The sequence below is a fragment of the Blennius ocellaris genome (assembly GCF_963422515.1).
Source record: "Blennius ocellaris genome assembly, chromosome: 8".
Lineage (NCBI taxonomy): Eukaryota > Metazoa > Chordata > Actinopteri > Blenniiformes > Blenniidae > Blennius > Blennius ocellaris.
Window position 1 is genome coordinate 16064142 of NC_137657.1, and position 13904 is coordinate 16078045.

General features: G+C 38.8%; 1 protein-coding gene across 1 annotated transcript in view; it reads right to left on the reverse strand.

Moving 5' to 3' along the window:
* Window positions 1–891: 891 nt before the first annotated feature.
* The window catches only part of fhl3a (four and a half LIM domains 3a), a 32077-nt gene continuing 19064 nt past the window's right edge, over window positions 892–13904 (reverse strand). The window contains exons 2-6 of the mRNA XM_080500768.1: window positions 9342–9515; window positions 8196–8370; window positions 3694–3863; window positions 3160–3346; window positions 892–2514 (exon numbers count right to left, since the gene is read on the reverse strand). Of these exons, the coding sequence (XP_080356894.1) occupies window positions 2363–2514; window positions 3160–3346; window positions 3694–3863; window positions 8196–8370; window positions 9342–9497 (840 nt within the window). The 5' untranslated portion in view covers window positions 9498–9515 and the 3' untranslated portion in view covers window positions 892–2362. The remainder of the gene's footprint in view (window positions 2515–3159; window positions 3347–3693; window positions 3864–8195; window positions 8371–9341; window positions 9516–13904) is intronic.

Below are 13904 nucleotides of genomic sequence, written 5' to 3' on the forward strand. Positions count from 1 at the left end.
CTCTCCCACACTCTCACCACTGCCCTCCCCCATGCAACTATGAGTTTTCCATTTCCTTTTTTGGTGAAAAAATCTGAAAACGGGGGCAGGGAGGAGGACAACGCCAACAGGAGACAGTATCTGCTGGCCTGTGTGTGTGTGTGTGTGTGTGTGTGTGTGTGTGTGTGTGTGTGTGTGTGTGTGTGTGTGTGTGTGTGTGTGTGTGTGTGTGTGTGTGTGTGTGTGTGGGTACTCCATCAAGGCAATGAAATGGTCGACTCAGCATAAACAGTAGTGTATGTATACCCACTCAGGGACACTCAGATGTGTGATCTCACTCTCCCTTTCACCACACATGCACACACCCCATTGAGTTGTCATGCCTTTTCAGGGGGCTACATCAACTTGCACGTATTTCCTAGAATATCTTGATTTAAAAAAAAAAAAAAACTTTTAACATCCATTCATTCTTTCATTTATTAGTTCATATATGGTGCCATTCTCACAACCACACACTTGTTGCCCTTGTGCCTGAGATTTACACACAAAAAGACGCATGTCACATCTCTATGACTAAATGAAAATGTACTGACTCAAATTGAACCACTACAGACTAAATACAGTAAATACTTACCTTGGGGTAAAATAAGTCCCTAAAGGTTTGTGTGCAATCACAACTGGGTCCCTACAAGAATAGAAGATAAAGTTGACACACAGAGCTCCGCACACATTGATCTTTCCTAGAAAGGCATTTTAAATACACCAAAGGTTTTTTTTTTTTTTTATGCCTGAGACAGTAAACACAGCTCTCTTAAACCTGTAATAAAGATTTCACTGCAACCGCAAAATTACCAAGGCATATAAAAAAAAAAAAAAAAAAAAGAACTGCTCACCAAACACAATTTAGTGTAAATTGATTTAATAAGGTTTCAAAAGTAAAACTAACCATTCAGCCACATCAATTATCATCTGATTTACAGTAACTTCAAACACTTCTTGATGGTCTATCTTCCATCTTACCAGGTATATTTTGCCAACTCTGACTCATCAGCATCAAAGCTGAAATAATGACATTATATATATATATATATATATATATATATATAATTTTACATAAACATGATACAAACTAACAAAAAAAGACCAAACAGTGACAACAAAGTCATTATTCCGGTGTATTATGGCAGATTAAGACATGCATAATCTTGCAATAATGGCAATTGATTTTACCTTTCAGTTTCTTTTGGGTTATTAATGCTGGCTCTTTGTGCATCAGTGATTAAACAATCCATTACCACAATTGGAAAAGAAAAATAAGATAGAACTTTATGGAAAATAACTCATTTCAAAGGAAAAAAATTAAAACAGACACCTGGCGAACGTGGTCTCTGCATATTTTGCCATGTATTTCAAATGTGATTTTATGTGCACATAAAATAAGCAAAATAATATTTTAACCAAAGTGCAAATGGTTCAGACTGACAACCAGTATTTATTTTTCCCCAGTAAATTTTAATCAGCAAGTTATTTCTCGACTGGTTTTTGTTTTGACTTTTTTCAGATTTTGGCCACATGCTACAGAAAGTGTCTCACCTTACTGTCATTATTTATACATAAAGCACATGATACATAAAGCAAAACATAACTGACATGTGAGGAAAAGCAACATTCAAAATGCGTAAATCTGCAGTTATAAGAGCATTGAAACAGTAACTCCACCATACTAAACACAAATGTGTCTTTCCATTGTGAGTCCTTATCATGGCATAATTTTCTTGTTAAATATTCAAAATATTTAATATTTATACCATACAATTGTTATTTGTTCATACTTTTTGTGCAATATGGAGCTGCTGTGATAAAATCCACCCAACGTGGGATGAATAAAGATTTATTTTATCTTACTTTTAAAAGACAGAGTAAGATTTATATTTATACTGTATCGGTGTGTCTCTCGCTTCAGAGCTTGACTTCAACCTGACGTATTATTTCTATATATAAAAAGTAGGACTTTCTGAAAAGTGGCAAGCATTTTGCATTGCTTTGCTTCTGCGGCACACAATACAAGTGATTATTTACGGAACTCCATAAAAATAAAATAAAAGAATAAAGTTGGGTTTAAGAAAAACAAAATCATTGCGGTGGTTTCATGCAAAACAAGGCAGCATCAAAGCAGGATTTTGCGCACAAGCTCCTGGATGAAAATCTGATACAGACATGGACATCGAGGAATAGATGTCTATACATATATATATATACATATTAAAAAAAATCACCTGAGGCAGGAGTTGTTAGCCTGTGTTACCTTCCTTGGTAATCATTCTTTAAAAGCTTTCAGAGTGTGTTGAAGGAAGGGGTGGGGGTCGGGTAAATGGCTGTTGCTCTATAGGCTGCTGTGGCAGTCACGGCACAGGATTTTGTCATCGTTGGGGAAAAAGCCGGCGCCCACGAGTGAAACTGAGCACTGGGAGCAGGTGAAACATGGCTGATGCCACTGTCGATCTTCGAATGAGATGTACTTCCCGCCTCCAAAACCTGCCAAACAAGAGAGATGAATGAGAGGACGTCAAGTTTCAAGTTGCCGTTTTGACTATTTCAAAAACACATAACCAATCTAAATAGCTAAATTTAGGTCCCATGTACACAACAACCAAAAATGTAACATGAATGTCTGTGTGCTCACCATGTGAATGTGTGTAATTTCGTTACAAAAATAAACAACGGTACCCACGAGTGGCCCAACATGAAAACTACGGGGACTTTCAGCGTTTGTTATTTCTGTGTAAAATCGTTTTCAAACCATTACAGGGGTGGAGGGGTTAGGATCGTCATGTTCTAAAATATATCTTATAGGGCAGTTGTGCACATGAAAGGATGTATTTCGGACTTTAAAAAAAGATTACGTCCCCCCTTCATGACAATATGTGGTCTATTTAACCGTCTGTTTACTAGTGGGATTATATATGTTCACAGATATTCATGAAACGTGACAGAAAAGTGTGTTTACTATCACATTTCAAAACTTCTGAGCAATCTAGAAATGAATGAAATGATCTAAAAATGAAATGGCAACAAAAATAAAACTCATATAGAGGACAACAACCATGGCATGAATAGCATTTCCAGTATTCCAATGTGCATTAAATGATTATCACAAGATGAATCCAAGTGAAATCTTACCCGTGATCGGTTTGCTGCAGGCCTCACACTTTTTGGCGTACAAGTTGCCGAAGCACTTGAGGCAGTATGGGTTCTCTTCTCGGGAGGTGAAGTGTTGACCTGCCAGCTGCATCTTACAGCCGGTGCACACAAAACACTCCTTATGCCACGGCTCGTCCCGATAGGTCACGCCGCCTTTAGCCAGGGTCTTTAAAAACAAAGTCCAAAAGGTCAAGTCAAAAGCCTCCTACTGCACTTCTAAATTCATTTCCAAAGGACATTTCAGCTGAGGTTGACTTCTAGCATTCATAGCTTATTTGAAGAGAATCTGTTTGTAACCGAAGGCGTATGACTCTTTATATGCTGCATCGTGTATTGGCTCTTGTACAACAAGACTGAAAGAGAAAATGGTCACAACTTCATTTTAAAGACTACGCTGTTACGTAATGCAGGAGCACTGCAACTACCTACCTATCAAATAAAACCAAAACTCTGATGCCCAAGCAATGTACAGTGTTGAGCCAAAGTGACTCAACACTTCCCATTTGACTCTACCTTTTTACAGCGCGTGCAGCGTGGAGCGAACTTGTCCTCATAGCAGGACACACAGTAATGCTCGTCCTTGTCGGGAATAAAGGACTTGGAGCCAATCGGTTGCTCACAACTGTGACAGATGAAGCAGCCCTCGTGCCATGTAGAGCCTGAATACTCCAGCTTTCTTGTACCTACAGTAGCAGAAGAAAAGAGACATGACAGGAGGGAACAAGATGGATGGAAAGAATGTTTTTTTTTTTTAAAGGAGGCTGAGTTAGCATCATTTACACAGTGTGACAGAATTACGAAGCTCATTTTGGTATCCTCGGCGGTTTCAAATATTTGTATCGCATGAAGAAATATACAATTCATTGTACTGCACCAAAATTTATACCACAGGTCCCACACTTCTTTTCCTACGGCTGGAAACTAGTAGCAAGCTTTTTAAAAAATGGATAAAGTAATTTTCCCTTCTGTGCCCTACCCATCCATCTTATACTCCTTTGGTTGTTGAGTTTTTTATTATACCGGTTGGTTTATTCTGCAGCGATGCTGTGGTCTGTGCAGAGTTGACTTTTTCTGTAATGTTTCAGTGCTTTAGGCTGTGTGGTGTGGTGTTTCTAAATCAAAAACACAAAAATCCCCCACGAAGCCCTTCCAGGATACAAGCTCGTAGGAGCCCGAGTACCTCGACAAAGACAATTACAAAAAGTAAACTACTGCACTTTTGACTTTTGTCTACAACATTCCAACAAGTTTAAAGATCTTCAATTTAACCACACCCAAACACGCCACGTTTATGTTTTTCTTCCTTTTTTTTTTTTAATCACGTGCATCTGCGGTTTCCAACAACAGCATTTTAAGGACAGAGAAGTTTGTTACATTTTGTTGTTGTTGTTGTTTTTTTTTTGTTTTTGTTTTTTTTTAGCATTTGTTTTTATTTTAGTTTTTGTGATTTTTACTTCTGCCTTTGTTTCCAACACTTAAGATGCAGTTTTGGAATAAATAACTGAAATACAATAAGTTGTTGACCCAGTCTTGTGCATGAAGGCTCTATCTGATCAGTCCCATGTGGAGCACGAAGACACAGAACATGGAGACATATGATTTATTGCCGCTGAGTCAGTCTTTTGTCATATGTAAATTGCAACTGCTGATATTGTGATGGTGATAAATTTGTATTGTGCTGCCCAAGAAACAATCTACCGTGCTGTTTTACATGGATCATAAACAAGGCTACACCCACTCCTCCAATCTGGTCTTAATTTCATTTGGGGAGGGCCAATCTAATCAAATAAAGGCATTAAAGCAGTTCATGTAGATATAGCTGGATAGTTAATATATGGAAATTAACTCGAAGTAGATTTTGGTACAACAGATGGTTACATTTTTTGAAGGGATGGAGTGAAGTGCTTCCTCCACTCATGTAGAAATGTATTATTTCAGGTACCTGGAACATCATTACCTGTCTCTGACAAGAGGATGTAATATTTGTGGGTGATTTGGGACATCAAATACGACGATGGCAAAAGCGCAAAGTTGATCCTATGTAAGGGACGAGAGTATGTGAGAGTTTTTGAAGTATTTCATACTCCTAATATGCTGGAGATGAATATTCTTAATTGCTTGCATTAATGTATTTCTTTTATTTCTCCGTAAAGCTTTACTGCATTTCTTTTCTTTATAAAGCACTGTGAATTGCATCTGAATTGGGCTCTATAAATACATTTGACTTGCCGAAATGCAGTAACAGTCATGCTCCCCATTACTGCTCACCCCATCATATTTTGCATAATATATCAATATTTTCAGAAATAATTGGAAATGTACCAGATTTATATAATCAGGATGTTTTAATTAGTGGCCCAAACTAATTTAACAAAGACAATCATTTTGCCAACTTGCATGCAATTTCAAAGAAGAAAAAAAAATCCCACTTTGTACGGCAATAACGACACCTCTCTTAATATTTGTTTGCACACCCTTTGACAGCGATGACAGACTCTAAACATTTTGTGTCATCCTCTACTCAGCTGGTGTTTTTTTTTCACCCACTATTCCTTTGCAATTTGCTCAAACTCTTGAATCTTTGGAGGGTTATCTTCCCCAAAGGGAGATTTGGCTTCAATCGGATTGAGATCATAACTGATTACTGGCATTCCCTAAACAGTCGTTTACTTTTCTACCATTACTGCATATTTTTTGTCAAGTGCTAATGTTGATGACTATCTGCTGATTACACGATTCCCTCGAGACAGTCAAAGCCTCCACAAGCTCAGTCAGCGCTTTCTGCCATCACCATTGTGAGGAAGAAAAAACAGTTTGCTTTTTAATACATGCAAGTCATCATTCATTGGCTAATTGATGTTACATGGGCACAGACAACTTACCAACAGGTGATTCTAATTTGTGGTTTACCACAGGCAAGTCATGGTGTGTTTCCATACTGATTGACATAACAAAGGCTGCCAATGTCAATGGCACAGAAAGTTTGAAGTTCAATTTAACATAAATTCTCTCGAGAAAATTTTTTTACTTACTTAACTATTTTTTTTTTATTAAGTATTCTGCATTATGTAAATTAATTCCAATATTGGTAAGCATGACTGTATATAACATAGAAGAGTGATTTCAAATAAGTTAAATGTAATGTGTTACATACAAGGTTGGTGGGTTTATTGAAAATTACTGACATTGTCAAAAATACATGAAAAGCACACATTGATTATAGGTATTCAATATTGATGAGTAACTGAGGTGAAACACATTTTTTGAATTCTCATCAGTTAAGCTTATATTATTCAGCAAAGTTGAAGGAATTGAGGATGGGCACATTAAAATCAAATACATGACAGTCTGTTCAGTTCTAAAGTCAGTGTTCCTTTAATTAGGTTGACTAAAAATTCTGTGTGTCTGGGTTGTGTTTGGTACAATTTGCCATCGTGTTAGTGACAAAAACCATAAAAAGTTGCATTATTTGTGGTGTTGTCTAACTGTTGACTACAGTTACAGTCTAATGGCAGTTATTGCTACGAATAACAAAAACAAAATGGTTAAGAACAAGATTTGTTAATGCCCTTTTGTTTGAAACTCATTACTTTATCAAAAAGTTAATAGCCAATAGCTTGTGGGGTGTGTTGGGGTGAACCTGTCCTGTACAGAAAAAGCGAAGTGTTTCTGTTTGATGTAACGAGAAGCCATTTAGATAAACATTTCATAAGTCCTTTTTTTTTCAGTAATCCCAAAAATACTCAACTGCATGTGAAGCTATACTTATTATTTTTTAGCTATAATTTAGTTGAATAGCATTTTCATTATGGTGACATTTTGATTGCTCTGTCAGTCAGCTGAAGTTTTCAAGGGTATTGTAGCAGCATTCTGTTGTCGTACAGTGACATCTAGTGGTTTAGATGGTATCCATTCGTACATTTTGATATGTCAGATGAACCTGAGTCAACAATGATAACACTGTGGCGTTCCTGAGTGTGCACTTTCATATACAGTACTATCAAATAAATCCCGCAAGTTTGAGTACGTGGCTAATGTCACAAGAAATCCCCCCACAATGGAAATAAAGGGCATAGTCACACTCTTTGAGGAATCTTTTGCCTGAGTGCTGTGAAAGCTGCTACAGAGGCACTGGAATAAACTGAGTTTGCTTATCTCTTTTCATCATCAGTTTTCTGGCAGCCTGCCAGCCCCGGGGATCTGGCCTACAGACAACAAATCAAGCAGACTGGCAATTACTCCGTCACATTCACTCCTGCATGCTGCTCTGCCGTGGACTTTTGCTTTTGCCTTGTACTTTATTTTTTTTTCTCTCCCCAAAACCTCTTTCCCTACTCTATCTGCTTGATCTCTCACTTCCAAGACTTTGCCATGTCATCAGTTTCCAAAGTCATTTGCCGACTTTTAAAATTCAATTTGTATACTACATGGAAAATAAAATGAGCGAAGGACAGTCCGGATAAAGCTTAGTGGTTGGGGGATATACTGTAATGTATGGCACTGTCAAATTCATTAGTATGAGGCATTTTATTCAAGGCATCATTCACTCGTTATATTATATATTCAAGTTTTTTCCTCTTAGATGTCAAGCAAAGATAGTCTACATTTCCAATGTCACCATCAATATTATACTACAGAAAGCCAAGTGAAAAGTATATTTCTATGGCAGGATTAACATTAGTACCAACTCTATCGGACTGCAAGTTGTCCAAGTTAGTCTAACTGTTAGCTATAACAGGATAGCTTATTTTATTTGTTTTATTTGTTTTCAGTACATACATATTATATTATTAATTCTTTTATGAATGCTGATTTCCTGTGAAAAAATAATGGAATTAAGATATACCCCTGGAAATTCCATCCTCGATCGTTTCTTCACAAATCAAACCCTGAGATCCACATAAAAGCATTAAACTGGTGGAACGAAAAAAAAAAAAAAAAGAACTTGGGGAATTAAATAAATGGGAACTGACTTAAGATTGAAAACATTGGGGCTTGGTTATGCGAACAGTTACCTGGCATGACGATCTTGTCGCATGCTACACACTTGGACGAGAACTCGTTACAGTAGCAGTCGTTGCAGAGCAATGCATCATCCTGGCTGGTGAAGGGCTCATCTGCCAGCGAGCGATCGCAGCGGAAACAGCGGAAGCAGTGCTCATGATAATGCCGGTCTTCATAAAAGAGCTCCTGACAGCAGAACAAAAGCAGGCACACATTGGTCATTTCACAGAGTCATAAAAATGTCACAGAAATATAGCCACATTTAATTTAGGTAATACGGAAGATGAAAATAAGACATGAAGGACATTTTGAAGTTCACAAGAACAAATAGAAGTCTTAGACTACTCTTGGTCAAACTGACACTTTAAATATCTGCAGGAACAAATATGTGGCACATATACAGAAGTATGAACATACTGCAGTTTTGAAATCGCTTCTAAGATTGGGAGTGGTAATTCTGTCAATCGACAGAAGAATATGCTGACTTTAGTCAATGTTCACTCCTTGTTAGGGTGTTCAGAGCTCCTTGGACTAGCCACTGAAGCACACTATTTAGCACTTTAGTTTTCTGTGTATTGTATGAATGAGCATGTGTCGGTTCTTCAATAATCCACATCATGTTAATCTTTTCCGTTAAAGGGAGGATTCCGTTTTAAATTGATTGTGGGGAAGCAGGAGACATTTGCTCATGGTGCATTTTTATAATCTTGGACTAAATTAGTCTGTTGGCTTATGTGGATTTACTGGAAATTGCCCGCATGATTGCACTTTAAATTAGCCTTTTGCGCTGTCGTGCCACATGAAAATATATAAAACACGCCTCATTTATCTTGAATTATGCATCATTAACATGACATAGCTTGTGTTTGAGTGATCCAAAACCACGTCAAAACATTTTTTTAAAATGACTTAAAGCGATGTACAGTTGTTCTTTGATGTTGTTTATCTTTGTTTGATATGGAAACAGATGGTGGATAATGGTGAAAGACATATATTACATGTGCGATTCAGTGGAGCGAGAAAACATTTCAGCGAAAATGACATTTTCTCTTCAAGCTTAACAATCATTTCTGACTGCAGTTTTAAAAGTACAACATCAGTTATTGTACAGCACAAAGCGGATTACATGTCAGTTCATGTCAAAGCAGATGCCTCACCCTTGCATCATGGCCAATCAGTTCTTTGCACTCGTCACATGTGTTTGAAAACAGGCTGTCGTAACAGGGGATGCAGTAGGGACTGTCATCTGACTGGATGTATCTGCGACCGTACAGCGATTCATTGCAGTTGTCACAGTCGAATCGGTCAGCCATTGTGGTTTCTCTGCAAGTCTGTAACACAGAAAGTAGAACCTCAGGTCAGCAAATGTCAACAACTCCAAAGTTAAAGGATGTAACAAGAAATAGACGAACAATAGGGGGAAGAAAAAAAAAAGGGGGTGGGGAGTGGGATGAGGAATGACTAAGTCACCTTTTCCATCACAGCAGTTGGGCATCGGTATAGTCTTTCACTGCCAATATTTATGTTGTAAATACTTCGGCTTGTAGCAGCGATGGAGCTGAGCTCAAACAAAACACACAGCGCAAGTGGGAGAAAGTGGAAAAGAAAGAGAGGCTGTACAAAATGCCTGTTAACTTTTATTGCTATGGATGAAAGTTTGCTAGATGCAGAGGGAGGGCACAAAATAAAACTGCCACTTGCACTTGATAATGAAACACCTTTCTGTCGCTGTCAGACTCTCAAAATCTGCAGTTTGAGATTAAAGCACAACACGCTCAACGTCTGCGGTGACGAAAAGAAGGTGAAGTAGCATATACAGGCCTATGAAGCTTAACCATCACGCACACCTGTAAATATTTATGAGCCTAGAATCTATTTGTGATTAAAGTGAGGACCACCAACGCATACAAAAACCCTGTGATGCATTTCAGCGTATACTGGTGTCAAACGAGCAGACAGCTGAAGCTGTCTGAACACGACTTCTGAGCAAGTGGCTTCCACTCAGGAGAGAGATGAGGCCACACTATGCACCCATACAGATACAAGAGGCACACTGTCTAAGAACACGGTTTCCGCTGTGCGACAGGGCCCTTGATCAAGACTGAACACACAACACAGTGACAGAATAATATTGTGAGAGCATTATGGCAACAATATGGGGTTGTCAAAACATTACAGCATTGTTGGAGGAAAGCCCAGCGATAAGTGATGTAGTCCTCTGGCTGGGTGCATGGCTGGATGCTCATTCCCACCGCCGAATCATGATGATCATCACTGATATAATAACCAATCGCACTTCAAACTGTCTCTACACTGTCCTGTCTTAGACCCACACACCAAAAATATCCACACAAAAGCCCAGGGTGACACGCACAGAAAAAGGAAGAAAGAATAGTAGAAGCCAAATCACACAGGATCCATCATCAAAGAAAACATTACTCCCAGACTCTCAGGTTTCAACTGTCTCAGTCCTCTGTAAGACAAAAGCTCTTAATGACTTGGGGTGAGAAAGTCAAGATCCAACAGCCCTCACCTGCTCACAGTCCTCATATATAACCCGGTGACAAGCTGTCAAAAAGCACATTACTCTGTTCCAAACTGGTGAAGCACTTTCAAGCCCTTCAATGACCTTAAAACATAAGTTACAAAGCTTAAATGCTTGACAGCTCTGTGGCTATGTGTACACAAACTCACATCACTGCATTTCCACATCTCTGTCTTTAATGGCTGAATGGAATGGATACATCTTGAGGATCCTGTGTCTCATGTTATAGTATCCAGCTGGAGGTTATGGCAGAATGTCAGAATAAGCAGCTGTGGTTGGACTGTCGAATGTACAGCAAGGTGCTGAACTTGCAAGTCTGTGTTTAAGGATCAATTTCTGTGACAGACCATTCCTCCGAAAATTCCAGCAATGCTGCCATCAGCCCACGAAACCACAATGTCAAGATTAGATCAACAAAGTATAGAGCTGAAGAGGAGCGTTTGACCTTAATGTTATCTGCAGTGCCAGGTAGGTACAGTGTGTGCTGTCTTTGCATGCCAGGTGAGAGAAACGAGACGAGGCATGACTCAAAATGCCACGGAGCCAGAGCTATGACGTCCATCTTCATATTTCATTTCCAAAGAAACTTTAGCTATTTATTTCCCTTGCAAAGTTCAGATGCATGATCCACATACGGATGCACAAAAGACACAGCAAAACAGGTAAAGAAACTTTTAGAGGCCCTGACAATCTGACACTTTTCAAAAGCAGATTTTCTTAATAATCCAGGAGCTTGTACCTGGGATGGATGACACAACCAAAGTCTCATGCAGCTTTGACAAGCTTCCCCTCTCTGCATTTGTTTTATGGGATTACTTAGAAAGAACGGCTTATACTGTTTCCATTTCAGAGTTTGTCTTCAAATATTAGTGTTTGACTGGCCAATGCAGAGTCTGAAATGAACCTCTGATGGCACATAGTCTCACACAGAGGGGCATGACGTGAGACTGCTAACCCAAGGGTGCAGAGAAGAGAAGAGAAGAGAAGAGAAGAGAAGAGAAGAGAAGAGAAGAGAAGAGAAGACAAGGGTTGTATATCTACAACTGTTAACGTAAGCTTCCCAGCAGAGGTCCATCTCCTGGCACAGAGTGACTAAGAACCCCACTCTGGGTTAATATTGTTCACAAATACCAGAGCTGTGACTAAATGCAGCCCCCTGGGGAAAGTGTAAGCTTTTCAAGGAAATCACCACTGTATCCACATAGAAGTGTGGTCCAGAGTGTGATTGGAGTTTTGCTGTGTTTAATATAGACACCGGCACATTCCAGTCACTATCTAACGATTTGGCGATAGTTCAGCTGAGTTAAACAAAAATATAGTATATGGGTTACTAAATGGGTCAATAAGAAAGATACTGCGTAATGCCCAAGTTCTGATTTGTAAATCAACGAAAGTTCTATGATCATAGTTGGTCAGGTGGGGTATGCCTCACTTGGTGGGGCACCAGAAAACTTCAGAATTTGTGTAATCAATAACGAAAGTAAACCATATTCCAGGTGGTAGTGGTATGATGACGACACAGTATTGATTCGCATTCTCTCTACTCACAGTGAGAAAGTTCCCAGTCTGATCTCAGGCTTGGTGGCCTTTCTATGAGAGGTTTGCATGTTCTTCTTGCGTTTCCTTGGGTTTTCCCCAAGGTACTCTTTCTTGGACAAAATGTTTAGGTCCAACAAAAACACAATAATCTGCTCTGTGAAAGAACCTTGTGATTTTACTTTTAAACACATACCCAAGCTTTGCATAGGTGACATCTTGTAAATTATAACAATTCCCTGTCCATTCTTTCAAGGACAATGTTAATTTTCCCTAAAAGAAAACAACACTAGACAGCGCTAATGCTTCCTGAAAATAAGATAAACCCTTATGCTTCATGAGCCTTGAAACAAACCTTCAGACTTCCAACTATGAGCAAACAGAAGAATGTCAAGGCTACAGCATAATGTACTAGTCATTACAACCATCTCTGATTGGCATAAAAATGTCAGGTTCAGGGCTATTTGAGAGATGCCACAGTGCAACAGACCAATGCAAGCAACCAGACTGTACGCTGTTGCTGGACAACACAGTCATGGTTGGTTTCCTGAATGGCCTACGACATACCCTGTCCAGTCCGGTCCCACAGACAGGCCTGTTAATCCCCAATCCAAACTTTGCTTATGCTCTGGTTAATCCCAAATCAACAGTCCACATGGCCCGCTGGGAACAAATCTATGAGCTCGCCCCCTCCTCTTCTCTGTCCTTTAAAAGAATATGCTTGTAAAATGTCTGTTTTTCTTAGACTAGACAAAGCACTTGAATGTTACATAAACACAGGAAACATTGTGTTGGCCACAGCAGGCAAATGAATGTGTACTGCACATGTAACCACAAAACTCCAAAACAATTATCAACTTTCAGAGTTTTAATATAATTAAATCAGCCGTGCAAAGATGTTTCTTAATTTCTTTTATATTTCATTGTATTTCAACCATGGACTTTCATTAAAATGTTCAATGAGGCATTAATTCTGTTCTTGTTATTTCATGACAGCATGTTGATATGACTTATTCAATTTCTTCTTCCAAGCGACAACAGAAAAAAAAACTATTATATTGCTTCAATAATGCTTATACACATATCTCACATGCATAGGAATTCGGAAATGGTGCAAACGTATTGACCAATGAAGGCCAATGAAGTGGTGGCAGCTCATTCTAAAATCCAGGCAGCTATCATACAAACGGTCCGGGTATGCTGCAGTAAAAGTCTGCAAGCAATATACATAAAAACAAACAATTCAATAGACGGGCGATTGCTGGACTTGTTAGGTCCATTTATAGGTCCAGTGGGACTTGTGCTTTTATAACCAAATGGATACTTCAGCAAGGGTGGATTTTACTGTGTGCAGTAAGGTCTGAATTACTTTTAAAAACTAGCAGCAAGAAAAGCTACTCAATCTCTTTAAAAGTCAAGTGGTTTTGGCAGAACATAGATTTGGACACTAGAAAAGGCAGTGTGTTGTCTCCGTCCAGCTTACACCTGCTTCCTTTAATATACATCCCAGAGATAAGTGAGAAAAGATTTGAATAGGAGTGTAACACAAACGATATGAAGGTGTCACTTCGGGAAAAAAAATGCATGCTTGAGCAGAAGCTTAAATTCTCACTGTGTCTTGTCTTGTGCCTGGACAACT